At 27.3% G+C, this 12,439-nt stretch overlaps 1 protein-coding gene across 2 annotated transcripts in view; it reads left to right on the top strand.

The window, feature by feature from the left end:
• Positions 1-10,065, top strand: part of LOC129958775 (coiled-coil and C2 domain-containing protein 1-like) — a 58,859-nt gene extending 48,794 nt beyond the window's left edge. For both annotated transcript variants that reach the window (XM_056071450.1, XM_056071449.1), the window contains 4 exons: positions 849-900; positions 4,346-4,445; positions 5,965-6,055; positions 9,695-10,065. In XM_056071450.1, coding sequence (XP_055927425.1) covers positions 849-900; positions 4,346-4,445; positions 5,965-6,055; positions 9,695-9,814 — 363 coding nt within the window. In that variant the 3' untranslated portion in view covers positions 9,815-10,065. The remainder of the gene's footprint in view (positions 1-848; positions 901-4,345; positions 4,446-5,964; positions 6,056-9,694) is intronic.
• The last annotated feature ends 2,374 nt before the right edge of the window (positions 10,066-12,439 follow it).

The following is a 12,439-nucleotide window of genomic DNA, read 5'->3' as shown; positions in this document are numbered from 1 at the left end:
CCCATTAGTGGAAAGTGCATTCAACTTAATGGATACACTTGTCACTGACTATAGAACCTCTCTTAAGATTGATTCCCTATATGCAGTGCAGACTATTAAATATGATTTAATGGCTTTTAAAGAAACCTCATGTGAAAAATATGGCTAAAAAAATCCAATGACTGATCCACTTCACAAAGATCTCTTTCTGAATATGAACAGAAGTTGGAAAACATATCAAGAGGACTTAAAAACATGTATTTCAGATGAGTCACCTATAAAAGTCTCTGAAAAACTTTCTACATTAGCAAAACAGCAAACTGCTTCCACCTCTGCATGTGCAGTTCTCGAGGAAATTTCTTCAACTGTAAATGAGGAAAATAAAAGTCAACCTTCCTGCAATTATGAAGTTCACCACAAAAGAAAGACAAGCCCACAAACATCAGAAAATAAAAAAAAAGCAGCAGAAATTAGATAATTTTTTTTAAAGAATTAATTCAGGTAATTTAAAATATTTACATAAAATGTAGTAGTTTATATGTTTGAAAATTTATGGTTATTAATTTTGCAAAAAAAGTAATTCATTGAACTTTTATAATTAGGTCATTCAATACTTCATAATTGTAATTTTTCATTTCTCCCTCCCCCCTTCTCGAAACTCCAAAATGTCGGTAGTAAGTCCGTAAAAGTTTCAGGGGATTTTTTGGGGTCCCACAAACACCCCTGTAATTTAAAACGTTTTGTTTTTTATTACTATTTTTGTAAATATATCATATTGAGATTTAATTTCAAGATTTATTATTAAGTGATTCTTTTATACTTGAGTAAGTTTTCTTAACTTAATGTATTTTTTATAATTTTATTCACAGGAATCACCTCAACGAGCAAAGACGCATACCGTCCGAGATACAAACAATCCAAGTATGTAGAACTGTAATTTTTCTATTTATGTTTGTTATGGATGATATTTTGGTTCTAATTAATCTACTAATAGTTATCATTGCAGAGAAAAGGAAAATATCACTTCTTTTGCACATAGATAAGTAATAATATAAAAGCTCTAATAAATAGTGCTGCTTTCTCTGTAATGGTAAATTATATTTCATATTAATTGTAAAACTTACATTTCTGGAATGACTGTCAGTACAAACTTTGTATAGTACATTTTGTTTATGATATGGCTTCTCAATATTTATCATTGGAAGGGAAAATGTAAATCAATTTTACTTCTTACTGTAATAATTTTCTGTTAACCAGTATATTTTTGAATAGTTGACTAATAGTTGAATCTTTATATTTGTTGAGAATTGTATATGTTTTAAAAATCTATGGCCAATAAAAATTATATACATCTGCAGAAAAGTACACATGATTATAGTAGGTTTACAAAGAAAAGCAGATGCAAAATTCTGTGTCAAGATTATCTAATTTTATAAATTTTGTTACAGATTTTTCAATTGTATTTATTTATAATTTGTAGTACTATGAAAGGAAGAGAGAAGTGTCTATACATAAGAAATATCTGTAAAGAATTGCCTATATGGAGATTCTAAAAAACTCATTGTTAATATATAAGGCACTTTTGAAGAGTTTATGGTAGACAAATCTTAAACATAAAATGATTTAATTTTAAGAAAGGTTTATTGCTAAATTAAATGCAGTAGCTGAGATATTATGTACAGATGATAGATGCAAATGGTTGCAGTTATCAGTTGGATATTTATGTATGAAGGAATATATAGCTATAAAACTGGATTCAAACAAAAGCAAGGCTGGACACTCTTGATTCAGAAAGAATTCCACTTTATGATTAATTTGGATCCTTTCATTTATCTTTATTTATTCAGATGCCAACAGGTTATAGACTACATTTCTTTAGCTTTCACAGATATGGAAATTTTCTGTCCTTTTGCACGTGCACCAGTCAGATTTGATTTTACCAAAACTAGAGAAATGAAAAATGTGGAGGAAGAAGTATGTTTTTTATTAAGCATAATATATATATATATATATATATATATATATATATATATATATATATATAATATAGAAAGAGAAGTATTATGAAGTTTTCAATTAAAATAATGTGATTCCTAAAAAATATGAATGTCAACACCAGAAAAGAACAGTTAAAAGGAAAACATGTCTAACAAAGATCTTCTGAAAAGTTCTCTCATATTCATTGCCTATCACATCATCTCTGTGGAGTAAAATCTTGTAAAATGAACCATGAGTTCTTGAAACCTGCAATAGAACCAAAGGATTCCTGTTTTGAACTTTGTGTAGTGAATGGGAAAAATATCTTCCTTTATAAAATACTGGCTGAAATGAGCATAAAATATTGGTGTTCCTGAAAAAAAAAAAATAGTTAAAAATGCATTTCAAGTTTCTATTAAATTATTATTCATTAAATTTCATAAAAAATTTTTTGAATATGCAAGTCTTAACCTGAACATAAATTTTCTATATTTCTAATAGATTACATGTCAGGCACTGTGAAAGACAAATGCCCTTGGCTTAGAGCATGATTATGATATGTGACAATTTGCCATGTTTCATTGCTCAAAATATTGCTATTGTAATAGCTCAAAATACTGGCTCTTTATTCATTCTTCTGCTGACAGCAGACTTATTATCTATTTATTTTTTAATTCTGAGAATGCAGTGCTGTTTAAAATTTATTTTCAGTTTCGTTAAGAGCATTGATTCAAAATAATACTGTCATTTGGCTTATTGCAGAGCCATCATTATCTACAAGAATTTCAATGGGAAGATTTTTTGTGTGCTTATTCTATGTATGTTTCTGATTTTGCTTCCAGTAATTGCTGTTATTTTAACATTTTAAAATTGACGAAGAGCTTCAGATTGTTGTTGTAAACTGGTTCTTGTCCCATGTAACAACTGACAAATACAGAAATACAAAATTTGATCTCACTGTGTGAAAATATCTCAGTGCTAGTGGTGAATATGTTCAAAAATAGTTTACCAATTGCTATATCTATTCCAAGAGATGGCTATGTTGTTTAAGAGATATTTTCTTTTTAAGGCTTTTTTTTTGATAATCCTTGCAGTTTCTTAATTGATACTTTATTAAAAAAAACTGTGTCAAGGAAATTAAATTGCTATTAGGATATTAATTTTAAATATATATACATGTCAGTGATTCATTTATTAAAGAAACAAAGATGCAGCATTCTCTCAAATTATTTAGAAGCTAGTTTTTCTTTTTTTAATCATTTGGTTATTTTTTTTACATTTAGATAGATGTCAGTGAACATCGGAAATCGAAATAATAATAATAAAATAAAAACGAAAAAGCAATACAGAAAATGAATCAATAAGTCGGACCCTTATTGAACAGGCCTCAAATGCATCAAAATTTGCTCATAGTAGATCAGTATATTGAAAGGCCAAAATTGGTTTCCTCCCATTGAGTTTAGTGGTAGTTCTGCTGCTCTAGTCATAACCCTTGTTTGATGCAACTATGTACTCTTAATTTTTTTCCCCTCCCATCTAAGACTTACCTTCCTTCTCTTAATTTGTTTTTATTCAGTTTTTCTTGTTTGCTATTAATTTGTGATTGTTTAATTTTCATGTTGGCATAACAGAAACTAATCTGCTTTACACATTCATATTCTTTTGTGTAGAAATCAATCATTAAAACAGGTTCATTGACAATTTTCTAAAATATATTTGAAACCATTGCAATTGAGTTATTTAGAGAACTTTTTTATAAATTGTATGAGATATACTTTTGACAGTACCATTCGCTCTTGAGCTTGCAAGCCTTCACTGATACATGCATATTAATAATCATCTTAAAATTTGTGTTTATTATTTAAAAAATTGAAATTTATAGGATACAAGAATTTATTTTTCTGTTATCTACAACTCATATCCAGGAAATTTGATTTATTGTAATATGTATTATATTATTCTCCTATTTTCTTATGACAGAGTAGGCATCAAGTATAAATTGTTTAAAATATAAAATGTTCATTAATAATAAATAAATAGAAATCGACTTTGAAATCAATAAAAATCATAGAAAACATTGTTTTGGTTTACTGCTAATTAGTTGCTTTAAGGGCTAAATCGAAATTTAAGATTTAGAGCAATGCATCATAAGTTCTTTATAAATTGCATAAATGTGAATATAAAATTAAAAAAATAATTTTTTAAATAGTTTTTTTAAGGATTCATTAATGATTCATAGGGTTTTCAACCTCTATTTTGAAACAGTATAAATTTATATTGAAATAAAGGTTGAAGAATAATTTCGACAAATTAATTTTTATTAATAATGTTGTTTGTTATTGTTCTGTCACTATTTATAGATATTAAAATGTTATTTGGTTTATTATAGTTTTTCAAGAAGAATTTAAATTTGAGTTCAATAGAAAGTCTCGTTCACAACTTCGCCAATTTAAAAGACAAGCTTTGAAGCTTGAAGTCTGGTCTAAAGGGTAAGCAAATTCCTGTCATTCTTTGCATTTCATTTGCTTTAGAAAATGTAACTCCTATTTAAATCTACTACATGTTAGAAAAGAGAACACTATTAAAATATGCTTGCAGTTTTATAAGTATTTGAAACATTTTATTGTAAATTAATTTGGATTGTTAAGATTATTGTTTGCAAATTAAATTAGCTAATGAATGTTTGCCTTTATAGTTTATAATTTTATGTATGAATTTAATACTAGTTTTTTTTATGATATTGCAGTTAGTGTTTAGTGTATTTTTTCCTCCCCCATAAAACCAAATTCAAAAATCAAAAGACTAAATGGAAACTATCAAGCCAAAATCAGTTGTTTAAATATACATTTTTAAATTACTGTTTTTGACTACTTCACATTAATTCATTTTAATTATTTATAAAAAACAAAATTCATGGTTTGATGAAGTTATCTGATATTATCCATTAATGTAGTAAATCTGTTTAAATATTAATTAGTTGTATGATCAGTATTATTTTAATGTAATGGCTGATTTAAAAAAAAAAAAAAAGACAGACTCTATAGCAAACTTTATTACAGAATCCTGCAATTTAAATAATTCATTCAAAAATATTTATTTAAAAATTCTTAATTTTTTTATTCAAGATACAATCAACAGACAGCTAATCACATCAATATAACAAAAGCACACACACACACACACACACACACACACACACACACACACACACACACACACACACACACACACACACACACACACACACACACACACACACACACACACACACACACACACACACACACACACACACACACACACACACACACACACACACACACACACACACACACACACACACACACACACACACACACACACACACACACACACACACACACACACACACACACACACACACACACACACACACACACACACACACACACACACACACACACACACACACACACACACACACACACACACACACACACACACACACACACACACACACACACACACACACACACACACACACACACACACACACACACACACACACACACACACACACACACACACACACACACACACACAAACAGCTATCATATCAAAATAAAAATGAAACACATAAGTAGTTTGTATATGTTATAGATATCGAAACTAATGAGTATATTTTCATCAGAATTGTTCTCAAAGGCTATTGAGTATCTGGCAGATTTCAGTGAAGGTTAAGTGACAGTTAATTAAATATTTATTTATTTTTTATTAATAAAAGACTTGAAAATATGTTATATTGTGAAAACCTGGTATATCAGTGGTAAGTAATAAATGTAAATAAAATGTATAGCATTAGTTAACCAAAAAATTATTAAATTAATATTTCTTATTTAATCTTGTATAATAGATATATTGTTTAAAAATACTTCAACTTTTTCTTGAATATATATCTAAAATGTGTATGATTTAATTTTTTATGAATGCTTATTTTAAATCTAAAGAAACTTGTTTATATTATTTTAGTGGATTTTTAAGAAGTGATACTCTTTTGGGTACTGTCAGTGTCAAGCTAGCTGATTTAGAATCGAAATGCACTGTTCATGATAGTTTTAATGTAAGTATTGACTAATTTATGAATAAATATCTTAAAACATTCACTCATTTCATTTTTTTAACTCATTGGAAGATTTAATCAGAATTTCAGTTTGAAATATTTTGATTAATAGGATTGCAAAATTCACTATATATAACATGTGTGCAAGCATTACAGAGTGAACGTTAAGCTGTATTTTCTGCATTCTCATTTAAGGGATTAGACATGAGAGCTAACTTTAGAGCCCCAAGTGCTTGAAAAATATTTTTGTGTACTCTTTATTAGCACACATACATATATATTTTCTGTTGCAATGCATGTATGATATATAAAAAAATATATGTGAAATATTACTTGACATAAAGCTTATAATTTAAATTGATTCTTTCTGATGGACTTTGCTTAAAGGAAACATCTAATGTACATATTTTAAGGTAGTTTTTTTTAATAAATTATTTTTATTAAACCTTTGGGTAGATAGTAATTTTTTAAAAATGACCATTGAATAATAATTACTACAAATTACTGAAAATTGACTAATAACTCAGATTATTTTGCTTATGTTGCATGGCCATTATAATGTTCCATTTTTCTTACAGAAATATTATTTCACTTTTTTTGTGTGAAATTGTTTTATGCGTTTTGAAAATTAAATAGTAATTTGGTATATATGAATGGGCTACTTTGTTTTATGGGAACAATAGTTTTAAGCATATGCCATAATCACTCAGACTTTGACTTAAATAGAAAAATAGCATTTTAAAGAACTTGCACCTTTTTAGAAAAAATATAATAGGTTAGTTTTAATATATATGAGCAATTATTACTTTTTTCTAGTCAAATTATGGCTTTATTTTGGATTATATTGACTTTCTTTCATTGTTGTGCAAATCCGATTTATTTCATATCCACAATATTTTCGCTGAAGTCTTAAAATAAAATTATTCCAATGAATTATTGCTATCTGCTAAAATTAAAAAAAAAAAATAATAATTTTCAGTTTCTTATATGTGTAATTATACTATTGATTTTTATCATTTCTGAATATTATTTCACAAATTCTATTAAATCTAGGTTTCTGTTAAGAATTTGAATATACATTTTTTAAACATATTAATAATTTGTAATGACATGCATCATTCAAATGCAACATCTGATTTTTGAAGGTACTAGAACTATAATGTAAACAAAAAGGAAGTATTGTAAAAGTGTTTTATTCATAATTATTATGCCTCTCAAAATTTGAGCTGAATTGAATGAAAAAGAAGATTTGTTTTAAACAATAATCTTATTTCGTAACTGAGTAGTCTTAAATAAGTATGAAATTGGAATTTAAGAAACCTGCGCTCTGGATATTTAAAATATTATTGTATAATTAATTTTTTTAATAAGCTGTAAGGTTATTTTAATTTTGCTACAAGGTCTCTATGTTATGAGTGTGACATATGGGATAGTTGGGAGGAATGGGACAACTGCATTTCTATCTAAATAAAAGATTAGAATCTATTTCTAATTTCTCCATAGAAATAGCAACTATATAGCTCCTTACCTGATTCTATTTGTTATACCAGCTATAATATTATTTGTGTTTAAAATAAAAAATATGGTTTTCATCCCTCAGAAGTAAATGTAAATTCCTATTTTTTCAGTGATTTTTTTTTCAATCTTATCGCAAAATAAAAATATTTTAAAAGTATAATAAACTGAAAAACATAGTGTTTATAAACCACAGTAGAATTAAGTTTAAATGTATCATGCTTTATGGGATATGCATTTTAAAAGAAAATTCTGAAGTCTGAGGAATGGGACAATATCAGTGAGAGAGGAATGAGACAAGCTTGATTACATTTCAATACGTTTACTTAATTGCTAAATATGCTAATGATTAGTTTTTAATTTTTCTTAATATTGTTCAAGAAAATTAGTTGTTTGTGTGTTATGGTGCAATAGCAAATTGATGATTTTATATTTATTAAAATATATAAGTTATTTTACATTATTATATTGTATATATAAATTTGTATACAAAGCTGGAGATGAAAATGCTATAATTTTTAACTGTGCAAATAAAAGCTAGTTGTTTGTATTTTGCTGTTATTGTAAAAAATAAATTAAGTAACATACTATTTATAAACTGCACTCTTGGTAAGTATGAACTAATGAAGTAAAAAATTTTTTTTTGTGAAATCTGTCCTATTCTTCCAACTCTCTCTTGTATATATTTGTGGATAATAATGTTATTAACCTTTATAAATCTCATGAGTTATTTCATCTTCCAAATATATTTATATAATAATATTTGCCAATTTATTTGAATGACAGTAATTTTTGTTACTTTCATTATATATTGGAAGTAGCCTTACAATACAATTAATTGTACAGTATGCAATTAATTGTACAGTATAATTAATTGTAATTAACAGTACAATTTTTTTGAAGTATAATATAATGAAGAAAGAATATTGAATCGTCTCTAACCAAATAACTTCATTTTCTATCAAATTTATAATAAGAATGAGACATACAAAATTGTACTGTTCTATATCTGAAATGTGAAGAGGTTTTTGTTACTTTGAAAATAGCAGAAATGAATTTGCACATGAAACATTTAGGTGTTTTGGTATTGATGGTAGTTCATTTCTTCTTCTTTTTATTTTTTGGGGAAAGGGGGAGACGTTTTCGTAGTCTAAGTACTTCTTTTTTGTGTAATATTTTATTTCTGAACATGTTTAATCAAAATTGAAGTATTAGTTCTCAGAAGATTTTAACTTCTTTTCCTTTGATATGATCTGCACAAAAATAATTTCATGCCAAAATAAGATAAAAAGAAGAATCCTGTTCTTTAATGTCAAAGAAACATAATAATTGCCAAAACAAAAATACCTTATTTTTGTTTTATGAGTAAAATGCATAGTTTCCTTCTAATTCCTCACAATTTATATGGGGTATGACCATTTTTTATGAAACACCATTGAATTAAATGCCTGATAAATGAATAATAAACGCCATCAGATTCTACTTTGTTAAATTATATTTAATATTGGAATACCATTTGCTTATCTGCAGTCTTATTTTATTTATTGCTAATTTGCTTAAAGAATGCTAACATAGTGCATTTGTATGTTACATTAAGAGTCAAAATGAATTTCTTACAGATTAGATCGATCAACTATATTTTCTTTGACAAATTAATAAAATTAAAGAATTGCTTTTATTGAATATCAGAATACTGATTATTGTTTGATTAAAATAATCTGTATAGCTTTTATTATTTTATTCAAATGTAAGTGGATTCACAGTTTATGTATTTTATTTACTTTAGCTATCAGTAACACAAATATGTGATATTCTGATTTTGTCATTCTGACATTCAGTGAATTACAAATATGCAAATATTTTCAGATGGCTTGTGTTATAAAACAGTCAAATTTATTTTTAATTTTCAAATGTGTTAACATTTTCCTAAAAAAGAATTTACAATATAAAAATGTAGGCAAATGTTGTTTTTCCTTGTCAATTTAGTTCATTTTCTTAACAATTCATATCATATTTGAATAATCGAAGATCATGGTTGTGTAGCAGATTTTCTGAACACCTGTAGATGATTTAATATTTAAGTTGAGATGTTTTCATTATTGACTATTCTGTATTTTTTGGCAGCTTATGGATGGTCGCAAGTCTGTTGGTGGTAAACTGGAGGTTAAATTACGTGTGAGAGATCCATTACTGGTAAAGCAAGTTGAAGAAGTTCGTGAAAAATGGTTAGTAATTGGAAGCTGACCTTCCTGGACTAAGACATTGTAGATAAATTATTTGAGAAGTATAGCTTTAAAGGGCCTTAAAAAGAATTTCTAAGATATTTTATTTTGCCAAGTATTAATTGTATAGACAAATTTTTTTAAATCAAATGTATAATTTAATTATGGAAATATAGATTTTGCTTGCTTTCAGTGAATTAAAAATATCCAAAAGACTGGATAATGTGCTCTTGTATCATACATCTTGATTTTTAAAATAAAATAATGCATTGATTTGTTGATTTATTACTTAGAAAATATCAAAATATTTTGTGAACCTGGTAATCTGAAACCATCCTTATCCATACATCATTAAATTTCATAATCACAGTTCCACTCAATCTGTCATTTTATAGTGTTACATGGATGAGGACTCTTATTGAGTTATTTGTTACAAATAGCAAATATTATGCTTTCATTATATTTCAGTGAATAAATTTGACATTTTAAAATTTGATTTTGCATTCTATAACTTGTAAGTGTGCATCTCAAGTGGAAAATTAATTTAAAAATTATTTAATATTTCTTCCTTATAATAATTTTTAAAAAAATGAGTATTAGTTTTTCAGAAAAGAATTCAGTGCTAAACTTTCTATGATAACCTGAATTTAAAAATTAATTAAATCGGATATTTTAAGTTATTTTTTTTATTGAAAATTATATTCATGTAAAAATTTTAACTAATATGTTTGGATTTTTAGATCTTAAATTGTTTATTAATATAAATTTTATTTTCAATTCTGTTGTCAGAAATAGATGCTAAAATATTTGTCATTTTAAAATTCTTTATATTTGGGAATCCTAAACCAAGTGTGTGAAGAATTAAATATAATGAACATTAAAAAAAATTGAGTTACTTTGATGATCTATAAAATAATAGAAGAAACTAGACAGGAATTTAACCAATAAATGTTCCTAAAGATGAATGATCAGCTATTGTTATTTTACATGATGTTTCAGAAGTAACGAAAATTAAAATTCCTCAAATGTAAAAACCTTAATAAGAAAGAGCCAATGAAAATTGAATCATGAAATGTTACCATTCCCAGAAATGAATAAAATCGTCGTTTGGAAACATATGAAGCATAGCCGTCATTCCTTTTAAAAATCCCTTGACATTTCAGCTTGTTTATGACAAGGAACAATTTGAATAATATTGATTTAATTGAATTAGCTTCTACCACAAGCATTTCACCTATCCACAGTAGAATTATTCAATAAGTCTTAGGATTTTGTGCAATAAAATAAAATAAAATGGAAAATTAAAAAAAAATTATGAATATGACTTGAAGACTCTAACAACAGGTCTCATTTATGCAGGGTTTCAAATCCGGGATTTTTTTCTGTCAGAGGTTTGACTTTGGCCTTAGATTTGACACAAAAATCCGAAGAAATTGAGGTTTGGGAAGGCAAGAGTTAGTATATACAATATAAAAACAGTAAATTAGCCATCAAGAAAGTCATGTAAACAAAATTACAAATTTAGTAGAAATATTTAATAAAAAAGATTAATCAAATTCAGATCAAGCTTAGAAAATTTGGAAGTTCAATGCTAAATATAAAAATTCTGTGAAATTCTACTAGAATATAGATAATCCCTCTTTATTAATCCTTCTACATTATAAAGTTTTTAGGAAAATCTTTAAAATTTAGTGCTTCGCGCCTTGAGGAGAGCATGCTGACTTATCTTAATTCTCTCTTCTCTGGCCAGTCATCAAAAGGAAAGCACAGAGGACAGTTCAATTTCAGCAGCGCCTGGAAGCAGCAGAAGCATTCCTGACTGACGAGGCGCATTAATTTGGAAGAGTGAAGAATAAATATATTTTTGTATAATTTTTTCGGTATTTCTACAAAGCTTACAAACGGAGTCAGATTGAATATAACCTTTGTGTTTCATGATGAATGGTAATTGCACTTTCAACATTGGTAACCGCTGGAATTCGGGACACTACTTCTGGTTTTGATTTTTAAATTACATCTATTCTTCAACATGATGACTCCTGAAACTATAGCTTTGGTAATTACACTATTTATTCATCTAGATTACTTATTATGATTTCACATGCATCAGCCCACCATCGAATTGGTTTCTCGAATGCTATTATCGAACAAAAAAGAAATATAATTACGTTATAGCTCATTGGGCACTGCAACTGTTGTTTGAGATGTGATTTTCCAACCAGACCTATCTGATCCATATATGGATAACAAGAACAAAATTACCGAGCGGTTTTCAGAAACAACAGTTCAAAAAATTCGTCATTTACTGACCGGTGGAAGTCTCGGTGATAGCAAGCATTGCAAATTTCTTCACTTGATGAAATTACGTCGACGATTCACTACTTTTGAACTCTGCAGTCAAACGATATCTGTTACTGTTCAAACGATTTTCGCTTCTATTTCTCCAATTACTTCTGGTAAGGCAGCTGAGGTAGCGGTCTTAATTCTCGCTGTCAATCCAATTTCGATCCAGTCTGTTTCTTCTGTGAAAAATTTTGTGAATGAGAATCGTTCTATAACCGATTTGCTTCGAAATAAAGTTAAAAAAAAAACTATGTAAAGAAGTTGCAGATTTCCGTCGATCTTGCAGTCGATATCGAACACAACA

The sequence above is a fragment of the Argiope bruennichi genome, chromosome X1 (genome assembly GCF_947563725.1).
Source record: "Argiope bruennichi chromosome X1, qqArgBrue1.1, whole genome shotgun sequence".
Taxonomy (NCBI): Eukaryota; Metazoa; Arthropoda; class Arachnida; order Araneae; family Araneidae; genus Argiope; species Argiope bruennichi.
This window is presented reverse-complemented; position numbering and strand designations above follow the sequence as displayed.